Source organism: Grammomys surdaster, unplaced genomic scaffold (genome assembly GCF_004785775.1).
Source record: "Grammomys surdaster isolate TR1022 unplaced genomic scaffold, NIH_TR_1.0 125852, whole genome shotgun sequence".
NCBI classification, from domain to species: domain Eukaryota; kingdom Metazoa; phylum Chordata; class Mammalia; order Rodentia; family Muridae; genus Grammomys; species Grammomys surdaster.
The window spans coordinates 116,586-135,864 of record NW_021620678.1 but is presented as its reverse complement, the minus strand read 5'-3'; the positions used below and the strand labels follow the sequence as shown (position 1 = coordinate 135,864).

The following is a 19,279-nucleotide window of genomic DNA, read 5'->3' as shown; positions in this document are numbered from 1 at the left end:
AGAGAGAGAGAGAGAGAGAGAGAGAGAGAGAGAGAGAGAGAGAGAGAGAGAGAGAGGCAGAACTGTTAGATGTGAATACCATTTCTACCTCAGCATCTGTGTTATAAGGCCTAAGCAGGCTGACACTCCATCTCCATAAGCCCATCCCTCTCACCCTTGGCCTAGACTGGGGGGCCAGACTTCCACTGGGAGATTAGACAGCTGTGGGGAAAGGCTGATATGGAGGCTTGGTAGAATCTCTCCAAGCTTGAATCTCAACAGTAGAAAAGAGATGGTAAACCCAGTTCCTCACCATAACCCGAGTGGCCATCCGTGGAGCTAGCTGGAGCGCTGTCAAAGCTGAGCTTGCCCACCACCAGGCTGTCATAGGTGGCCTGGTTGAGCTGGGGCAGGGAGATGGCATTCTTGATGATGGGTGAGATGGGGGGTGGAGCGGGTGACTGTGCAGCCGGGGAAGCCATCCTTCGAGGTGGCACCCCAACTCGGCGCACCTGCTGGAGCTTCCTGGCCAGGAAACTTCGGGGTGATCGGTGGGTGTTTCCAGAGCGGCCTCCATGGTTGCTGAGGAAGGAGGTGTCGCCAAAGACGTCCCCACCACGGCCCACGTGCATGGTGTGGCGGAAGTCCCCAAGTGGGGGGCTGATCATGTCTGCTGTCAGGCGTCTCTTTCCATGGGAACTGGACACCCATCCCACAGGAGACAGCTTGCCCAGGCTCATAGTGGGGGCTCCTGTGCCCCCCTGGGGGCCGGGCATCAGCGCTGGTTGCTTACAATCGCTAGTTCATGCCACCTTGGGGCCAGGGAAGATGGCAGGCTGGGCTCGGGTATCCTTCTCAGCCCCTTCCGCTCGATGAAGCTGGAGTAGAAGGCAACCCTTGACTCTATTAAGGCGCTGTCCCCAGTGCTGAGGCTGAGGAAGCCTATCGGTTCTCTCTCCCAGAGGCCCTGCTGCGGTCCTGGTGAGGCTGATCAAAGGCGGCAGGGAGAAGGGCCTTAAAAGAGTGTGGTCCCTGCCCTGGAGTGGAGACCTGGAAGGGCAGAAAGACAGCATTGTGGTATGGCAGCAGAAGAGGAAATCCGAGTCCAAACAGTAGTCACTGAGAGAACAAACGAGGCTGCCCAACGACACACAGATCCTGATTAGAACACACAAAGGAGGATCTGCAGTGCTTGAGTAGGAAGTTCAAGAAAGACGGGGGGGGGGGGGCCCACGACGACGGAATCCTCACTGAGCAAGCCTGAGGACCTGAGTTTTGCTCCCCAATACCCATGTAAAAGTTGGGCATAGTTGCATGTGCCTGCAATTCCAGTGTTTGGGGGGAGAAGGATGGAGACAGGAGGATTATAGGTAGTGCAGCTTTTTAAAAACAGCAACCAAACAAAACCACAAGTTTCAGGTTCAGTTAGTGACTCCGTCTCCAGGGACTGAGGGAGAGTGACAGAACAGGGCATCCAATGTCCTCCACTGGCTTCTGTATGTGAGCACCTGGACACGTGCACACCCACACAAGCGCACACCAGAGTTTGAGAACAGGCAGAGTGGACGGCCGCCTCTGAGTACCATTGCGAGGAAGATGAGGCACAAAGACTCCATTCTGTTTTGAGTTCATAGCAGGCATCAGCGAAGCAGAAAAATGATTGATCTCTACCTAAGGGCTGCAGGTGAGGTGTCAACGGCTCTCCTGCATAAGTCAGACGACTCGGACTCTAGACCCGAAGGAGCACTACAGCAGGAATGAGAAACTCTAGTGACTTAGTGCCTGTGGTTTCTCTGAGGAATAAGGCAATTGGGCTCCCCATCCCAGCGACCCTGGACCCCAGACAATATCGCCTCTTGCTGGCAAGTTTCAGTTCTCTGTGGGCTCAAATCTATTCTACCCGGGGAGGTCAGGAGAAAGGAGGCGTCCTGCCAAGGTCTTGTGAATGGCTGTGTACACAGCCTGCCCTGCAGCCAGCCAGTACTGACGTTCCTCAGAAGCCTCTGCCTTCAAGGTGCTTCCTGGAAAAGGGATCCTGTGGTCACAAGTGGCTTTTTCCAGCTGGCTCCTGCATGCTTGAGCTGACTCAAGGCTCTGAGAAGGCCCGCAGGAAAGGGCTTTATCTGTTTGTCAGGTTGATATAGGAGCCTTGTTGTTGGGGAACAAGTTTTGGGGGCAGGGAGGAGTCCTGTGGGTGCCAAAGGCTACTCCGTACCTACCAATGTCCTTTCTGGTCCCTCATGGTTCCTCTGCTGTCCTACTTTCTCGGCTGGTCCCTCTATGTCCTCTTTTCTCCTTCCCTATGGGGTTGGAGAGCATTTGGGATCCTATAGACTGAACTCTGATTTTCTGTGACCCAGTGAGGGCCACGCTTGCTCAAGATCCCACCCAAAAGCTAGTCCCAACTTGAACTCGGAGCCTCTGACTCACTTAAGCCCTCACCGGCTTTTGGGGCCCGGTCTTGTTTCCCTGAGCATTGAGGGTGAGGCGGTGCCTGGACTTTCCTGCCTCTCTCCCTCACAGGGAGAGCACGTGGCCAGCCTAATCACTCGCTGAGATAACCTTCAGCCAAAGGACCACCCCCTGGCACCTTCTGAGGGGATAGAGTAGGCTGGGGACTCAGAGTCCTCACCCTGTGACCTTGGCCAAGTCACCTCCACACACCTGCTCAGCTGATAAAGATCTAGACCCGAGTTTCAACTTTGGTTTGGTTTAGTTGTTGTTTTTTTCAATTTTCTCAGCCCTAGCTGCTGCCTCCGAGTATAAAAATTCTCAGTGTGGCCCTTCTATAATGTTATTTGAAATTCAAAATAGGTTAACTAACAAGATAAAACAAAGAGGAGAACTGGACAAAGCTCGCTTTGTTTTGAGACTGCATTCCCTTCCGTCCTACCACCGGATCCTCCTCCAACCCTAGCTCCTCCCCCTCCCTGGGGGGGGGACGACTTCTGAATCATCCCTTTCCCTGGCACCCCCAGCACCGAGAGGTCCTCGTGGAATGTTTGCTGAAGTTATAAAGCACTCTGCTTTGCTGTTGGCCGACCAATGACGTGATGTCATCAGATGAGTCTCCAACACCCCCTTGAGGCTGGAAGGCTGGCTCAGGCTACAAAGGCTGACTCGGCCAAGGAACAGACTCAGCCAAGGTCCCGTGGCAGGTAAAGGCTGGCCAGGTTTCCAGCCCTATAAAAACTAGTCTTTGGAGGAAGGGAGTTGTGGAGTTGCATAGGGCTCACTCTGCAAAAATGGCACGTGGGTCAACTGTGTTTACCATGTGAACACGTGCCCTCCCCCACCCAAATCCTCTAATTTCTGAGTTTCTTCCAGGGAGAGGGGTCCTGTCCCCATCTCACCCCCTGACCAACCTGTGATGAAGCCACCTCCCACATGCCTCTGGCCACCTCTAGATAGCATCCCTACACTCATCTCCTGAGGCTTAATTTCAGCTTCTGTTTCTATCTTCCTATGGAGAAAGCAAGGAAGAGCCTCTGCCGGAGAAGGGAGGAGGGGGCAGGAGATGGAGAAACTCAGTTCTCCCATCCCGGAGCAGGGCAGGCCTGGGTTCAAGTCTACCATTGCATGAGTAAGGGGCATCTTTTATTCCAGCCATCCACCCCGTGGCGCTAACCACAGACTGTTGCTGGCCCTTATGTCGCCCCACCTGACCTGGATGTCGAGGTACTGGGACCGTTCTTCTCAAAGGCCCAGGAAATACCCCCTGTAAATGCTCACATCCCCCATTTTACATGGGGGAGGGGGGATCCAGATCGCAGAACAAAACCAGCGTGAACCCTGGAGCTTGCTTACAGTCTACCAACACCGGCAGAACGGCCTTGCCCCTCTGAGGGAAGGTAGCTAAGGGGAAGCTAGCATGAGAGGGATGGGATCCAGGCTCTGCACGTCCGTCGGCATCGGTGACCAGGGCATGAGTGGCCACGGTGAGGCCGCAGTATCCCAAAGAGCTCTTACATTTACTCTGCAATGGTCTGGGCACATGGCCAGGGCTCCCTCAGTAGTAATGACCACAGGGACAAGTTTGGGGGGTTTGGCTGGCTCCACTCACTCAAGAGGCCAACGAGGTGGATGTGGAAGCAAGGAAGTGGGGTAAGAGAAGCCCCTCCGACGGTGGGGAAGAGGTGGGTGAGCAGAGGCACTGGTCCTTGGAGTACCCAGACACGCCCTCGGGCAGGTGTGCAGAGCCCCACGGGCAGCCTACTGGGGGCGCAGGTGGGGAGGTGCCGGGACCCTGGCTCTTAGATATCAACACTGAACTGTGGAGTTCTGTTGCTTCGTATTTTCCCCAATCTGTGATGTTTGGGATTAGAAGTCCTCCAGGGGCATACCCTCAAAGCCCAGCACTTTGGGATGGAAGACAGGGAAACTAAGGCGAGCTGCCCAGAGTCACTGTCCCGGATCAGGCTTCTCTGAACTTCACTGCGGGTAGGATAGGAGGGCGACACTCGGAAAGTGGGAGGGGAGATGTAGGGGACTATTGTTGACAAGGGCTTGGTATATATATATATGGCCCAGGCTGACCTCGAAATTGTGACCGTCCTGCCTCAGTTTCCCAAATAGTGGTAGTATCAACTTGTATGACACTACCGACTAAGACGTCGTCTTGCCCCAGCACCCCAAGTTAAGGCTAAGCAGCCCCCCACTCCAGCATGCTCTCTCAGCCTCAGTTTCCCGGTCTAGAAAACGGCCTTCAAACTTGGGCCAGCCTTGCATAGTTGGGACAAGCGCAGAATCAGTTGGAATAGGAAGTCCAGGAAAGACTTCAACCAGGAAACATTCCCTTCTGGGGACCTCATAAGGGAGACTTTGGGAGAGTTTCTCGATCCCGTCCGGCGCGGGCAGAGGGCAGCGGCTGCCGTGTCCAGAAGGGAACCGGACGGGATGACCTCATCCGCTGCTCCAGCCTGGAATGCAGCTGGGGAGGGGGCAGGGTGCCCTGTCCCCATCGTCCGTCCCCCCAACCCCCCAGCTTCCCGCTCCCGCGCTGGCGTCGCCGAGAGGCCATGGGGTCCCTTCCCTTCCGCTGCCCGCGCAGGAATGCCGCAGACGGCCCTGGGCTCCTCCGCTCCCGTCCCAGTATACCGCGCTACCCTCCGGTCTGGGTGCCCTGAGCCCTCCCGCAACGTGACAAAACCACCCGAGAAGTCTGAACGTCCCAGCCTTCTACGGGTTGGCCCCGCGCGCCGTCCGCGCCCAGGACAGTACGCACTCCCCCGGCCCGCGCCCAAGATTACCTCGTGTCGTCGAGCCCCGGGGGTCCAGGGGCGGGCGCGGCGGCGCGTCCCTGCGCTGCCCGAGAGTCGTTGGGCCGGTCTGCGCCGCCCTGGCCGCGGGCTCGGCCGCCAGATCCCGGGGCGGGGGCGGGCTACGGGCTCCCTCCGCCCCTGCTCCGCCCGCGGCGGCCGCGCCCCCTCCCTGGCTGGCCACGCCGCGAGGGCTGCAGTGGCGCGGCGGGGATGCCAAGCCAGGCCAGGCCCCTGCCCACCGCCCCTAGGCGGGGCGACCTCGGGAATGTTCGCTCTGTCCTGAGCCCGGACTGCCCAGAGGAGGCCACTGGGACTCTTTGCTGCCCACTGCTCCTTAGATGACCTCGGGGAGTCCAGGATTGACAGCTCTGTCCTGGGCCTCCTGGGCCTCCAGCCTTTCTCTGCTGGAGCAGGAAGAACTGGCCAGAAGACTCATTGGATTTTTTTTTGTTTTGTTTTGTTTTGTTTTTCTAAAGTGTGGGGCATTCACTCTTTCCCATTTTCTCCAGCCCCCATTCCTGGCAACCCAATACAAGCCCGGTGGGTGCTAGCAGAGCATTGAGCTGCTCTGGGGAAGAGGCCATTACTGCTGACCGTCATGTGGAGGGGTGTAGTGTAACCTGTGATAATCTCATGGACCCCAAAACTGGGATGGCCCTTGCTCCTCTTTTCAAGTGCCTCAGTTTCCCTCATGGTGCCCGAGAGATGGCTTGGCAGTTCAGAGTGCGTCATGCTCTTCCAGAGAATGGAAATTCTGTTCCCAGAACACACACACACACACCCCTACTAAAGTGGAGTTATCAAACCAGATATCAGATATTACATTATCTCCTGTTCCCAGCTCTAACAACTACGAGAGTTGCTGAACAGGTAAGTGAGGTCACACCTTAGAAACCTTTAGTGAGGGCCCCCTACTTCAAAGAAGGCACAAAGCTGGCCTTGCTCAAGGAGAGAAGACAGATCCTGGCCCCTACATCATGTACCCTCTGATACCCTCTGATTTTTCTGTGAGGACAGACAGGAATCCTGGGGGCATGTATGGCAGGACATGTCCCTAAGGTAGTCTGTGAGTGGGGTATTGAGCAAGGTTCCCGAAGGAGACAGAAACCGGATCAAGTCTTAGAGATGCGGAAGGCCTAGAAAGTTCACACTGGACAGACTGTGGGCAAAGGCTTCGAGCTCTGAGGCAGGGAGGGAGCTGGGCAGTACTGTCCCGCAGGGGTGAGGAGCCATGAGGACAGGAGATGGAGGAGACAAGCTCTGGGGTCTTCCTGCTCACACACAGAACGCTGGGCTTCAGGATCAGCACTCTAAATCCTCAGGCTAGCTGACAGGCGATGAGCCATTTTTTCCAACTGGATAGATGAAGAAACTGAGGCACAAAGGACACCAGTGGCATGCAGATAAGACTGAGATATGGTAGTTTCAGATCTTTCCCCCAGGGCTGCCTAGGGAAATTGGGAACAGTGTCCCAAAGACTCAGAGGCACAGAAACTCTTGAACAAGGAGGGTGGAACACTGTGGAGAGACCTGGGCCAGAGCCTGGGTATTTAACTATGGCCAGGTGCCTGTGCCTGAGTAGGTGTAATTAAAAATCTCTCAGATTGAGCACCTAATGCATACCATGCATAATCACATTTAATCTCTGTGACAGCCCTGTAGGGACAATTCTGTCATCATGTTCATTTTACAAAAAGAGTGAAGTGACTTGTCCAGGCCCCCCTCCTTTGGCAGGATGACCACATTTCCTGTTTGTTGAGAGCATCAGTGTCCCAATGTGATTAGCAATACCCCCTTGCTTTTGCTCTCAAAGGTATTCTGGTTGGCTGGAAAACAACTTATCCCTCCAGTCAGGGTTCCTGGAGCAGCTCAGAATATTTGGCTCAGCGTCAAAGACTCAGAGTGCCAGGTGAGCTATGAGCACAGGGTAGACTTCTCTTTAAAATGGGTCTAGCTCCAGGGTAGGCATTTACCATATCTAAGGGTGTGTCGCAAGCCCAGAGAGGTGGCCCAGAAAGCTGTCTTTGTGTTGTTTGTTGAGACAACATCTCACTATGGATAGAGCTTCGCAGCAGCCTGGAACTCACTATATAGACTAGGCTGGTCTTGAACTCACGGAGCTCTGTCTGCCCCTGGCTCTGGCTGGGAGTAAAGGCTTGCACCACCATAGTCAACTGAGAAAGCTGTCTGGATACAAGTGTTCACTCTCCTCCACTCTGGAGCCATTTGTACCTTGGCTTGGTGGTTCAGAGCCTCCCAACCTCTGGACCAGATTCCAGGTACTCCCTCTCTCCCAGCTGGTGCTGTGGCAATCTTGGAGGCAGACAGTCTTTTCCCATTTTACAGATGGGGAAACTGAGGGTGAGAGGGGCCCTTGCTCACATTTGTAAATTGTCTCTAGGTTAAGTCTATCTCCATGTAGGCTGCATTCCTTGCTCCTGGTCCCACTCCTGATTGAAGAGTCTTGACTCCGTTTCCTCTGGAAAATGGAAGGAAAAGAAGAGTCTCAGGATCCACTAGTCAGGGGCGAGGATCCCCACTTTTTGGTGTCTTTCTCTTCTTCTGATTTTCTCAAGTCTCCTGTCTGCCTCTAAGGCTGCACCAGGAGTGCAGGGGTTAACTCTCCCAGAGCCCTAATTACCATGCAGGATGCAGAACAAATGGCTCCCAGCTGGGGAAGGGAAGGGGAGCTGCTGCTGACAAGAGTTGCCTGGGATTCTCCTGTACTAAAGGCACCAAACCCTAGGGCTGTATACTCTCAGGGCTCAGCTGCCCTGACTTCACCCTTACAGACTGGGATGGGAATTTATGGGAAGAAAGTGTGTCTGAGCAGGGAGCTCTCGTGGAAGGTAGAACTCTCTAGGAAGGTAGGGAGGTGGGGTGGAGACACAGGCTGAGATGGGGACTTCCCACTTGGGGCAACCTTTTGTAGAGAGCAGAGAACGTTAGGCTAGGTGAGTTGGCTAGGCTACGGCTATTAGCCCTCCCTGGGAAGCATGTTTCCTTGAACTCCAAAGTCTGGCTGGATTGCTGTCCAGTTTATTTCTCTACTCACTGGCCCAGGGTTCCCAGTCCTCTGTGTCTTACATGTTTGGGGATCCATTCACTCACAGTTGCAAAGGCTGATTTATCCAGCTGACTAGCCGCCTATGCCCTCCCACCTAACCTCCTTACCCACCGCCCACCCATCCACAACCTATATACCCATCCACTCACCCCACCGCTTAGCTACACCTCCACTCTACCCTCCACCCACCCACCCATGGATGCTTCTGCTCCTCAGGTGTCCGTCCTCTCTTTCCACCAGCATCCCTGACCACTACCCCATCTGGCCACCCAGCTGTGTATCATCATCTTATCCAGTTACTCATTTTACTCCCCATTCAGTGATTCCTTTACGCAGGCTCACTCTTGGCTTTCTGCAGGTGACTGAACCTCTGAGCCTTTACACAGGCACATGCACGTGCTCGCACACTCACACCCAAGCACAGACACTCACGTGTGTGTGTGTCATGCCCAGTGATGGGCCACTCTGACGTCCTCCAGAAGCCATCTCTCAAGCTAGACTGCTATGGCCTGGCCTCCCTGAGAGCATCCCTTTGCCAAGGAGAGTTCAAGGAGATGCCTACTTTGTACCCCTGGCATGTTTGGGAAACAGCCCTCATCCCTTCACCTGGAGCCAACCTCATGAAGGAGGCATCTTCTCAGGAACTAGACTCCCACAGGCGCTCACAGACACCCCAGGGGGAGGGGACAGCAATGGGGTTCCCAGTACAGCACGTTTGTATTGTGAGATCTCTTTACACATAGGGGGATATTGGCACAGTGGCACTGGGGTGACTGACTCCATGCTCTCTCTAGACACATTTTTTTTTTTTTTTTTTTAAGACAAGGTCTCACTATGCAGCGTTAGCTGACCTGGAACTGTGTAGCCTTGAACTCACAAGTTCTGGGATTAAACCCAGATATCTCTCTCTCTCTCTCTCTCTCTCTCTCTCTCTCTCTCTCTCTCTCTCTCTCCCTCCCTCCCTCCCTCCCTCTCCCCCTTTATCATTTATTAATTTTTTGGTTGTCATTGGGGTTTGTTTTTGTTTTTTTGAGACAGGGTTTCTCTGTAGCCCTGGCTGTCCTGTAACTCATTTTGTAGACCAGCTGGCCTCAAACTCACAGAAATCCACCTGTTTCTGTCTCCCAAGTGCTGGGCCTAAAGGCGTGCACCTCTACCACCCCTGCCTCTTTTATTTTTATTTATTTATGTATTTATTGAATTTCAACTCTTTAATTTTTTTCATTTTATGTGTCTGTATGTTTTGCCTCCATGAACATCTGTGCACTGTCTGTGTGCCTGGTACCTGCCGGGTCCATGAGGATGTCGCATCCCCTGGAATTGGAGTTGCAGATGGTTGTGAGCCACCATGTGGTGCTGGGAATCAAACCTGGGTCTTCTGGAAGAGCAGCCAGAGCTCTTGGCTGCTGAGCCGTCTCTCCAGCCCCTGGCCTGGAACACATTTTTAAGTCAGGCAAAGTGTGGTTCGAATCTCAGCATTGCCTACCATGGCATGGTCACCTTCAGCACACAGACACCTTACCCAGGCCTCAGTCGGAAGGACAGTCTGTGACAAACGGTGGATGTCACGGTTGGTCCTGTGGTTGTGGCCAGGGAAGGGTGGCTGCTGCTGTCATTACTTTTTCCGAGTGGTAGGATTCAACCCACATGTGCCAGTGGAAGAGCCACTGGGAGCCGCCCTGGGCTGAGACCTGTGGGGACTGGAGGGGAGGGTGGGCAGTGGCCGCTTTCCCTAGGGGTAGAGGCTGGTAGGGAAGACTAGAGGTTGAAGGTCAAAGGAATTAGGAGGTACAGCACTGCCACGGAGGCTTCTCAGAGAAGGTGGTAGAGTTTGAGCTGGGGGAGAGGAAGCTGAGGAGAAAGCAAACGGGTGGTTTGTAGGCTTGTCACGTGAATCTGCATCACATGACACAACCGGAAACTTCCACCTCAGAGAGGAGCTTGGGCACACCTAGGGGTGCTTTGTGACCTGGCCAGGCAGAGGGTAAGTGACCTACCTGCCTGGCCATGGAGGACAAAGTGGAGAGAGATACTGAGGCCCGTTGAGAAAGGAATGTGGAAACCCTGTGTGACACGGGCCAGGCCACGCTGAGCACATGTGACACCTGGCCTTGGGGTCACCAGGGTTCCTTCATCAGCTGCTGGTGTTTTTTCATTCCCTTGATGACCTTGAAGTTTGGAACTGTTTTGGGAGCTAGAAGACCTTCTGGAACTTTCTGGAAGGAATCTTTGGCTCTCTTCTTCCTCTCTCCTACCTAAAAGCCCCAAGAGTCAACCTGATGGGGAGTCTTATGGTCAACAGTAAACAGTAAACAGTGCTGGGGACACTGAGATCAGAGAATGAGATTTGTCAGGGGTTACACAGCAAGAGGAACCTTGGACACCACACACACAGGGCATTTTTTTTTTTTTTTTTTTTTGCTGGAGTTTCAAGATAGGGTTTCTCTGTGTAATAGCCCTGACTGTCCTGGAGCTCACTCTGTAGACCAGGCTGGCCTGGAACTCACAGAGATCTGCCTGCTTCTGTCTCCTGAATGAGTGCTAGATTAAAGGTATGCTACCACTACCTCATTTCCAGGGTGGCTTTTAACGTGAGATGTGCCTTCTTGCTAATAAAAAGGCACAATAAAGACAATAAAGGGACAATAAAAACAGTCTTAAGGTAAGGTCTCCCCAAGCTGTCTTAATTCCAGGAATGCTTCCTGGAGGAGGAAGAGGCTTTAGGGTACAGTTGCTGAGAGGTGTGTAAACTAGAAGATTTGAAAGCCAGGCTGAGTATACCTTGCATACGTGTGGCATGTGTATACACATACGTGGCCGTAGCCATGAAGGGGACTGAAACCTCAGAGTTGGGCCTGGCCTGAGGGCCTGGTGACCACAAATGAGTGACAGTCTGTCTGTCCTTGCTACTTCTCAAGCCTGAGTGTGAAGGAGTTCTTGAAAGCCACTGAGAGAAGGCGGGAGCTAATCCCAAGGGTTTCATGGCATGGGCTAGAGGCCCACAGAGCATAGCTCAGAGACAGCTGGCCAGCCGGAAACGCCTCTGGAATTTCAGGCTCTGGGAAAAGGGCGAGAGTTTGGATGAATTTTCTCCCAAGGATCCTTCTGGGTGGCTCAGCTCTGGTTCCTAACTCCCTGGTCCACAGGGAAATGGGGGTGGGGAAAGCCTCCCTACCGCCATTGCCACTGTCTCCAGGAGAACAAGACATTGGATGGTGTATGTGTGTGTGGGGGGGGGCTGAGGAAGGATATGGGGCTGGTTCCTTGGCCCCACCCTGAGGAGGACAGATAGATGGATGGACACAGGGGAACATGGGGGGTTCTGAGGCTCCTACAGTTGCAGATGGTGTCTGAGGACATCAGAAGGGGTCAGGCCCAGGTGACCCATTGTCCCCTGGGTGATGGGACTGAATTCTTCCAAGCTGGCCAGGCCCAGGATGGAAGGGTGGGGAGGGGTCCACATCCAGGAGACCTTTGTTCTTCACTTGAGGGGGGTGGGTGAGAGGGGAGGGGCTGGGGGGACAGGAAACACGTTAAGAGTAGAACAAACAATAGCCTATTCTCCATGGTCCAGCCTGGCTGGAGAGATAGGCTCTTGGGCTGTGGGCCAGGCTTGAGCCCGAATCATCACCATCACCCCCCACCCCACCCCACCCCACCCCCCAGCCCGGCCCCAAGTGTTCAGAGGACATCTTTTTCCTCACCCTCCCTGTGGCCCATGGGGTTGACAGGTTCAGGGACAGAACTCAGTGGCACTCCTGGCACAGCCCCTGGTTCAGCCACTGACACCCCTGCCCGCCCTGTTCCCCCCTCCCCCAGGCTTGCTGGCTCCTGGCTTCCTGCTCGGCTGGCTAGGCTGGTGATGGGAGGAAGATGGTCAGAGGCCGGACCCTGCTGCACGGAGCTGCCTGGCGGGCTGGCTGGATTCTTTCTCATCCTCACAGCCCATTGTCCAGCGAGGACACAGGGCCAAGGGGATGGAGCCACTTCCTCCACAGCCTCACATAACTGGGCAGAGTGAACATCGCCCTGGGAAATGAGTCTGTGGTCTTTCACAGCACTCGAAAAGCTCCAAGCTCATTGCTTTCTCTAATCCTCAAGTGTCAGAAAGACTCCCACATGTGGTAACCACATCCTCCTGCAACAGGAATCGCTGAGTGTGTCCGATGGTCTGCTGTCACATATGTCCTTTGGATGGCAGGAACTCACCACTTACCTGAGAAGGCAACTCCACCAGGCAAGGTGCCTCCCTGAAACAGCAGAGTTCAACCTCACCCCTCTGCCTCCTGCTTATTGTCCCTCCTTCCCTCCCTCCCTCCCTCCCACCTCAGCTGCCACACACAGAGAGATGGCCCTGAAGTTACCCCTTTCAAGTGTTAGAAGGCCTGGCTCCAGCTAGTCCCATCTGGGACTCTTGGGCAAGCTTCTTACTCTCCCTTGCCTCAGTTTGTCTGTCTGTAAAATGGGAAGAATAATGCTTACCATCAAAGCGGCAACCTGGGAAAGCTGTTTTACAGACACAGGCTGGAGTGTGTGTCATAGGAATGACAGCTTCCTTCTCCCCCCAACCCCCACCCCCGGCTTACAGTTTTGTCATGGACTTCATGTCACATCACAACAGACTCATTAAGCACCAGGGCAGGAGAAGGCAAAGAGCAAAGCCATTGCCTTTGAACTCAGGAACTCACACTCCCGTCTGGCAGAGGGGGACGCGCAGCTTCTGTGGTTTTATATGTAGAGAACCCTTTGTAAAAATCATAAAGACTCTGAGGAGGATGTGTCTCTCACAGGTGAGGGAAGCAGCCCAGAAGTGTTGCTGCGACTGCCTGAGGTCCCACAGCACATCTCTGCTGGGAACGGAGTTAGTTATCAGCAGGCCTTCGAGGGTTAACCGTGTTGGTGTGAGCCCAGAGCAGGAGGGGGAGACTTGTGGGGAGGGAGGGTGGGAGCAGGCAGTTCTTCCTTCTGGGTCTCTAAGGCAGTCCTGGTGGGCAGTGTGAGCTGCAGCCAGCCTTGTGTTGACTCAGCAAGGTCTCCTGCCAAGGCTTGCTGGCCGGAGCCCCCGGGGGAGGCTCAGACCACATTCCTTGCCTGCTGGAGTCTGGGGTGGGGGAAGTGGCTGGTACATCCTGGTGGAGCCTGTGTGCTGGAGATGGGGTGCTGGGGTGAAGGGTGGGATGAGGCGGGAAATGCTTTTCAGGGAGCCAAGACTGGGTACACAGAGGCTACCACTGAGTAAGTGGGCCAGCCAAGGCTGAATGGATTAGTCAGGGGCTGGGCTGCTTGATCACACGGCCGAGCTCGGTTACTTACTGATGAGAGTAGATCTGGGTAGGCCACATCACTGTTCACCCCTCCTGCCTCAGTTTCCCCACTTACCAAATGAGCATATGGTAATAAGCCCTCTTTGCCTTAACTCACTTCTGGGAGGATCAAAGGCAAGAGCAAGTTGGGTCAGAATGAGGCCCCTGTGCAGATCATGGGAACACTGCACTCTGGCCTACAAAAGAAGGGACCCAGGGGTAGCCCAGAGAGTGGACATGGGTGTGTCTGACACTCAGGCTGCTCAGGCTTCTCATGACAACCATAACAGCTCCTTCTGCCTCCCCAGCTTAGGCCACACCTACATCCTTCTGTCTCAGGGCCTTTGCTCCGCCTCCCCAGCTTAGGCCACACCCACATCCTTCTGTCTCAGGGCCTTTGCACTGCCATTCATTCCTCCTGCTTACAGTGCTCCTTGCAAACACCAGAAAGGCCATCAGCTCTCTCCTTCCAGAACTGTACCACCACCACCACAAAGCCGTCTCCTCTGTAAGGCTCCTCTTCTCCCCAGAAAGAGGACATGTGTCACTGCTATCTCCCTTACCAGTCTGACATGTATCCCCTTCCTTCTCTTGGTAGATGCTGGGTCTCACTTTGCTGGGTTGGATATGGGGGAGACAGTGACTCATTTTGCAGAGTGTGCCACTGGATTCGATGCACAGATCAGTTGCCACCCTGGTGGGCCCCTGTTCCTCCACTAAGGACAAGGGCTAGTGCCTCGGGCCTGAAGTCTGGGCATTCCAGGGCTTCCTCAGCAGCTCAGCAGGCCAGCTGGCCTCCAAGCCCTCCCAAAATTGCCCAGCAGCTGCAGGGTGGCCGGATGCCCCTCCCGGCGCCTCTGGGCCCAAGCCCAGGCCACAGGCTCACTGTGGCTGGCATTGCTCCTTAGGCTCAGGCACAAACACCACAGGGATTTTAAAAATAAAGGGCCTTGAGACAGTGGCCTGGCTCAGGCAGCCAGAGCTGGGGCGGGGCCAGACAGGGACAATGGGGGGATGCTGAGCCTTGGGCTGACCACCAGGGCTGCCAGGCCAGGGTGGCCCAGAGTCCACCTCTTGAGTGGTACTGTTCTATGGGGAAATGCGGGGGCAGGCTTTGGGCTCCTTACCAAGCCCTACTGAATGCCTACTACGTGCAGGGCTGCTCTGGATCTTTCAGGGTCTGGCTCTCCTCAGTTGTCATCCTCCTCCACATACACTCCCCCCCCCCCCCAACCATTTCAATCTCCCTCTCTCCTTTAACCCAGCTAACAGGAAACACAGCCAGAGAGGTCAAGAGTCCTGGGCTTTCAGAGCCCAGTGTCCATACAACATGGAGCTGTCTGGGGGTGGGGGGGAAGGCTTCCTGTTTACAAGACTCCCAAGGACCTTCAGGGGTGGTGCTTAAGACAGGCTTAGGGGCAGCCCCTCTAGTCTGGCTGCCAGGGAGGGGCCTCCAGCACTACAGCAGCTGGGCTCAGATCGTACCCCCACACAGTACCGGAAGTGAGGAGCCTTTGGAATGGTGGCGGCTGGAGGGGTTGAGTGGGAAAACATCTGGGGTAACATCTGGGGCTCCAGGCAGGTAGGTAGGGCCCCCCCCAAGTATTCTTGCTCACTTGGAATTCTTTATGGGAGAGCTGAGGCAACCAGGAAGAAGGATGGATACTTTCTGCCTTCAGAGACCACAGATTCAGCTTTATGTCCCCAGGGACTGGGGACTAGGACCCCTATTCCCAGAGTGGCTGAAGGCCAGTTCCTGGCTAGCTCAGACTGCCTCACCTTCTTTGAGACTTCCATATGGTCTCAAAGACTTCTGTACTCATCCTCACTGAAGGACGGGCTGTCTATGGCCCAGGACATGCAGCGAGACAGCAGCCAGATATTCTTCATAGTGAAGCTTCAGGACCCTTGCAGACAGCAGGGTACAGGAGAGAACAATCCGTCCACCTCCCCTGCAGGTTGTCCCTTCCAGCTCTCCCTCTGGTTACGCAACAGGTATTGATCCAGGACCTGAGAGGTCATGACCTCGTGAGAAAACAGCAGCTGTGACCACAGGAGATTTGCTGTCACTACCCCTCACCTAACAGGAAAAAAGTCAGTACCCCCTCTCATTTATTTCCGTTCCTCGACATAGTCCCCTAGCTCAGTGTACCCAGAGACCAGCCCTTAAGGTACACCTTTGTATGCCTTTGAGGGAGCTATTCGAAGGAGCTGGTACAGCAGCAGGAGACAATCACGGAGGGCTTCTCACAAGAGGAAGCAGCTTCTCACCACAAATTCCTGAAACGGAGCCACAGCCTGGCCAAAAAGAATGACACGTTTCTAGAGAAATTTAGCAGTGTGCTGGGATTTTGAGACAGGCAACAGGCACAGAAGGAAAAAGGTGGGGGAGGGGGATGGTGCGGGGTTGAAGTCCTCTGTGTTGGGGCTTCCTGTGCTGTGGCATGCCCTGCCCTCTTTGGCCCCTCAGGAATGCAGCATGGAGCCTGATAAAGGAAAGGTCAGGATTTTGCTGCTGGTGGTAGTGTGGTTAGTTGTTCTGTGGCAACAGAGGGGCCTTTAACCTGGGACTTACCCTTGGAGGAACCGCAGCCTCCCTAGGCCAGCTATGGCCAAGAGCTTGGTCCATGCGCTTGGGACTGTTTGTAAAGGCTGTGCTGTGGCTAAAGGGATTTCTGGCTCTGCCCACACGCCACCCAGCTGTGTGACTCTGACCAAGTCATTAGCCTTCCTGGCTTTAGTCTTTCCCCCAGTAAGATGGAGCTGAAAGTAATTACCTCCAAGGCCAATTAACTAACTGTTTAGCAACCACTTGCCTGGAGCTTGAGCCGTGGCCGCTCTCTGTTCTGGTTTATGAGCAGTAAAAGTTGGTTCTGGTCCAAAGACATGCTAACAGGTGGGTGGGAGGTGATTAACCAGGAGAAGCCTCCAGTAGAGACCTGACGCTCCGAGGAGGGTTCCCAGGCTTGCTGAGCCAAGGAATCTCCGGAAACACTACCCCCAACCCCCCAAGATCCCTTTCCCTGTCTCTGATGGACAGCCTGGGGACAGGCAGAGGCCATAAGATAGCTCTGTCTGACAGGCATGGGACACATTCTCCTTTGATGACAGTAAGGACCTCTTCTGCTGTGTCTTCTTGTGAAATTACTCTTCTAAGTACCCTATTTTATCTGTATATTTACTTATGTATGTATTTATAGTGCGTGCACAGGTTCATACACTTGAACCCATAAGCACAGAGGCCAAACGGTGAATGCCTTCCTTAGTCGCTTTTTTCCCCTCCCAACAGGACCCCCCCTATGTAGACTAGGCTGGCCTCGAACTCACTGAGATCTGAGATCCATCTGCCTCTGCCTCTGTCTCCTTAGCACTGGAATTGAAGGCGAATGTCACCACATCCCACATCTACCTTTATTTTGAGGCAGGATCTCTCAGTGATTCTGGAGCTCACTGATTGGCTAGGCGAGCTGGCCAGCATGCACTGGGAATCCTCGTATCTTCATCTCCCCAGTTCTGTGATTATAGGAACCTGTATTGTAAGATGGCCGTTAGTCCCAGCACTCAGTGGTAGAGGCAGGTGGATCTCTGTGAGTTCCAGGCCTCCCCGGTTATAGAGTGAGTTCAAGGAAAGTCAAAGATACACAGAGAAACCTTGTCTCAAAAACAAACAAAACAAAACAGGGCTAGAGAGATGTTAAGAGCACTGGCTGCTCTTCCAGAGGCCCTGAGTTCAATTCCCAGCACTCATATGGTGGCTCACAACCATCTGTAATGGGATCTGGTGCCCTCTTCTGGTGTGTAGGCATACATGTGGGCAGAACACTTCATATAAATTAATAAATCTTTTGTAAAAATTTAAAAACTAGCTAATTTGAAAAAAATGAAAGAAAAGAAAAGAGAAGAAAAGAGAAGAAAAGAAAAGAAAAGAAAAGAAAAAAGACCTGTGTTACAATGTCTGGTTTCTGACACAGGTGATGGAGACCTAAGCTCTGGACCTCATGTTCTTCACCAAGCACTTTACCACCTGAGCCATCTCTCCAGCCCGGCAAATGCCCTCTTTATAAAGCGGCCTTTTATCCAGAAGTCCTGGAAGCCTTGCTCCCGTGCGTCCTCTCAACAAGCCCATGATGCTACAGAGACTCCCTCCTCCCATTTACTGTGGGGAAAACTGAGGCCTACAGAAGCTAAGAAATGTGTGGAACGTTATAGCTTCACAAACTGTGAGTACTTCGTTTGGGGTTCGTGCCTGGACCTGGGACCTTGGTTTGAGGTTTCCCCACCCATTGCTGTTAACTCCTTTGCCTGTTAATGCCCTTTGAACCCAGAGATGGCTGCTTCTGCCTACACAGGACACAGGCAGGTGGTTTGTGAACCACTTGGGCTGTAGGAGGACAAGTGGGTTTTGACCTGGGGTAGGAGACGTGGGACCATGAGAAACCGCGCCGACTCTTCCATACCCAGGTCTAGATGGTGTCAGAGACGTGCCGTGTGGTGACAACCCTGAGGATGGCAGAGGGAGGAGAGCCAGCAGCCAGCCAGCCAGCATCCTGCTCGCCCCACCTGACACCCAGCGTGCCCTGGCTGGTGGCCGCTGTGATTCACCACCTCTGAGCCCCAGTTTCGTGTGTAATCAGGAAACGTCTGCTGGAGAGCCTAGGGCGCTTTCTGCTGAGCCCTACACCCTCCCAGAAGCTCAGGGAGAGTCTGAGGAGGTGGCCAGGGGGCTGGTCCCAAGAATTTGCATAATTTGTTCTTTTCTTTTAGGAGGGTGAAAAATCCCCAGGATTCAGTTGCCAGGGCCTGAGACAAGTGGGGCTTTCCAGAAGCTTCCTGGGAGAGAGAGAGAGAGAGAGAGAGAGAGAGAGAGAGAGAGAGAGAGAGAGAGAGAGACCGAGAGAGAGACCAAGAGAGAGACCGAGAGAGAGAGAGACCACTGCTTCTTTTGCTGGGGTCATTCTGAGAACTCAAAGGTGTGGAAAGTGCTTGGAACGGTACCTGGAGTGTGGTCAGCCCTGTGAAGCATCAGCTTGTTCGGCGCCGCACTAGAAGGCCATACTGTCTTTGGCACATACCAACAATACTGTGTGCTAGCCAGAGTCTGTACAAAGGCCAGAGCGGGGGTCACTGAGCACAGGAAAGCAATGATGGGGAAGAGGGATTTGAAGGTACCATTTTTCCCTTTGGGGAAGCCAAGGGAGACTTTCGAGCAGAGCTGTGTGGTACATGTGAACACCAGGACTCTGGAATGGTAGCTGCCTGCAGGGGCCAGACCAGACAGACAGGGACTAGAGAGAAGGCACGGCTGGGTTCCTGGTGAAAGACAGGGAGATCTGGGGCTGAGAGACGGCTCAGTGGGCAAAGTGCTTGCTGCACAAGCGTGAGGGCCTGCGTTCTGGTCCCCAGAGCCCGTGAGAAAAGCCAAGTGAAGCAGCAACCCGTAACACCAGTGTGGGGAAGCGGGCATCGGAGAATCCTGGAAGGCTCGCTGGCCAGACAGTCGGGTCAGTTGGTGAGCTCCAGGTTCATTGAGAGACCTTGTTCCCTTGTTCGAAAAAATGAGGGCTAATGAGCTGGCTCAGTGGATAAAAGCTGTCCCTTGATTTCTAGGTATGTGCTGTGGCACACTTACACACGTGCTGTCTCTTACACACACACACACACACACACAC

At 54.1% G+C, this 19,279-nt stretch overlaps 1 protein-coding gene across 1 annotated transcript in view; it reads right to left on the bottom strand.

The window, feature by feature from the left end:
* Cdc42ep1 (CDC42 effector protein 1) overlaps positions 1 to 5,307 on the bottom strand; it is an 8,202-nt gene extending 2,895 nt beyond the window's left edge. The window contains exons 1-2 of the mRNA XM_028789910.1: positions 5,229 to 5,307; positions 293 to 1,029 (exon numbers count right to left, since the gene is read on the bottom strand). Of these exons, the coding sequence (XP_028645743.1) occupies positions 293 to 755 (463 nt within the window). The 5' untranslated portion in view covers positions 756 to 1,029; positions 5,229 to 5,307. The remainder of the gene's footprint in view (positions 1 to 292; positions 1,030 to 5,228) is intronic.
* Positions 5,308 to 19,279: the final 13,972 nt, after the last annotated feature.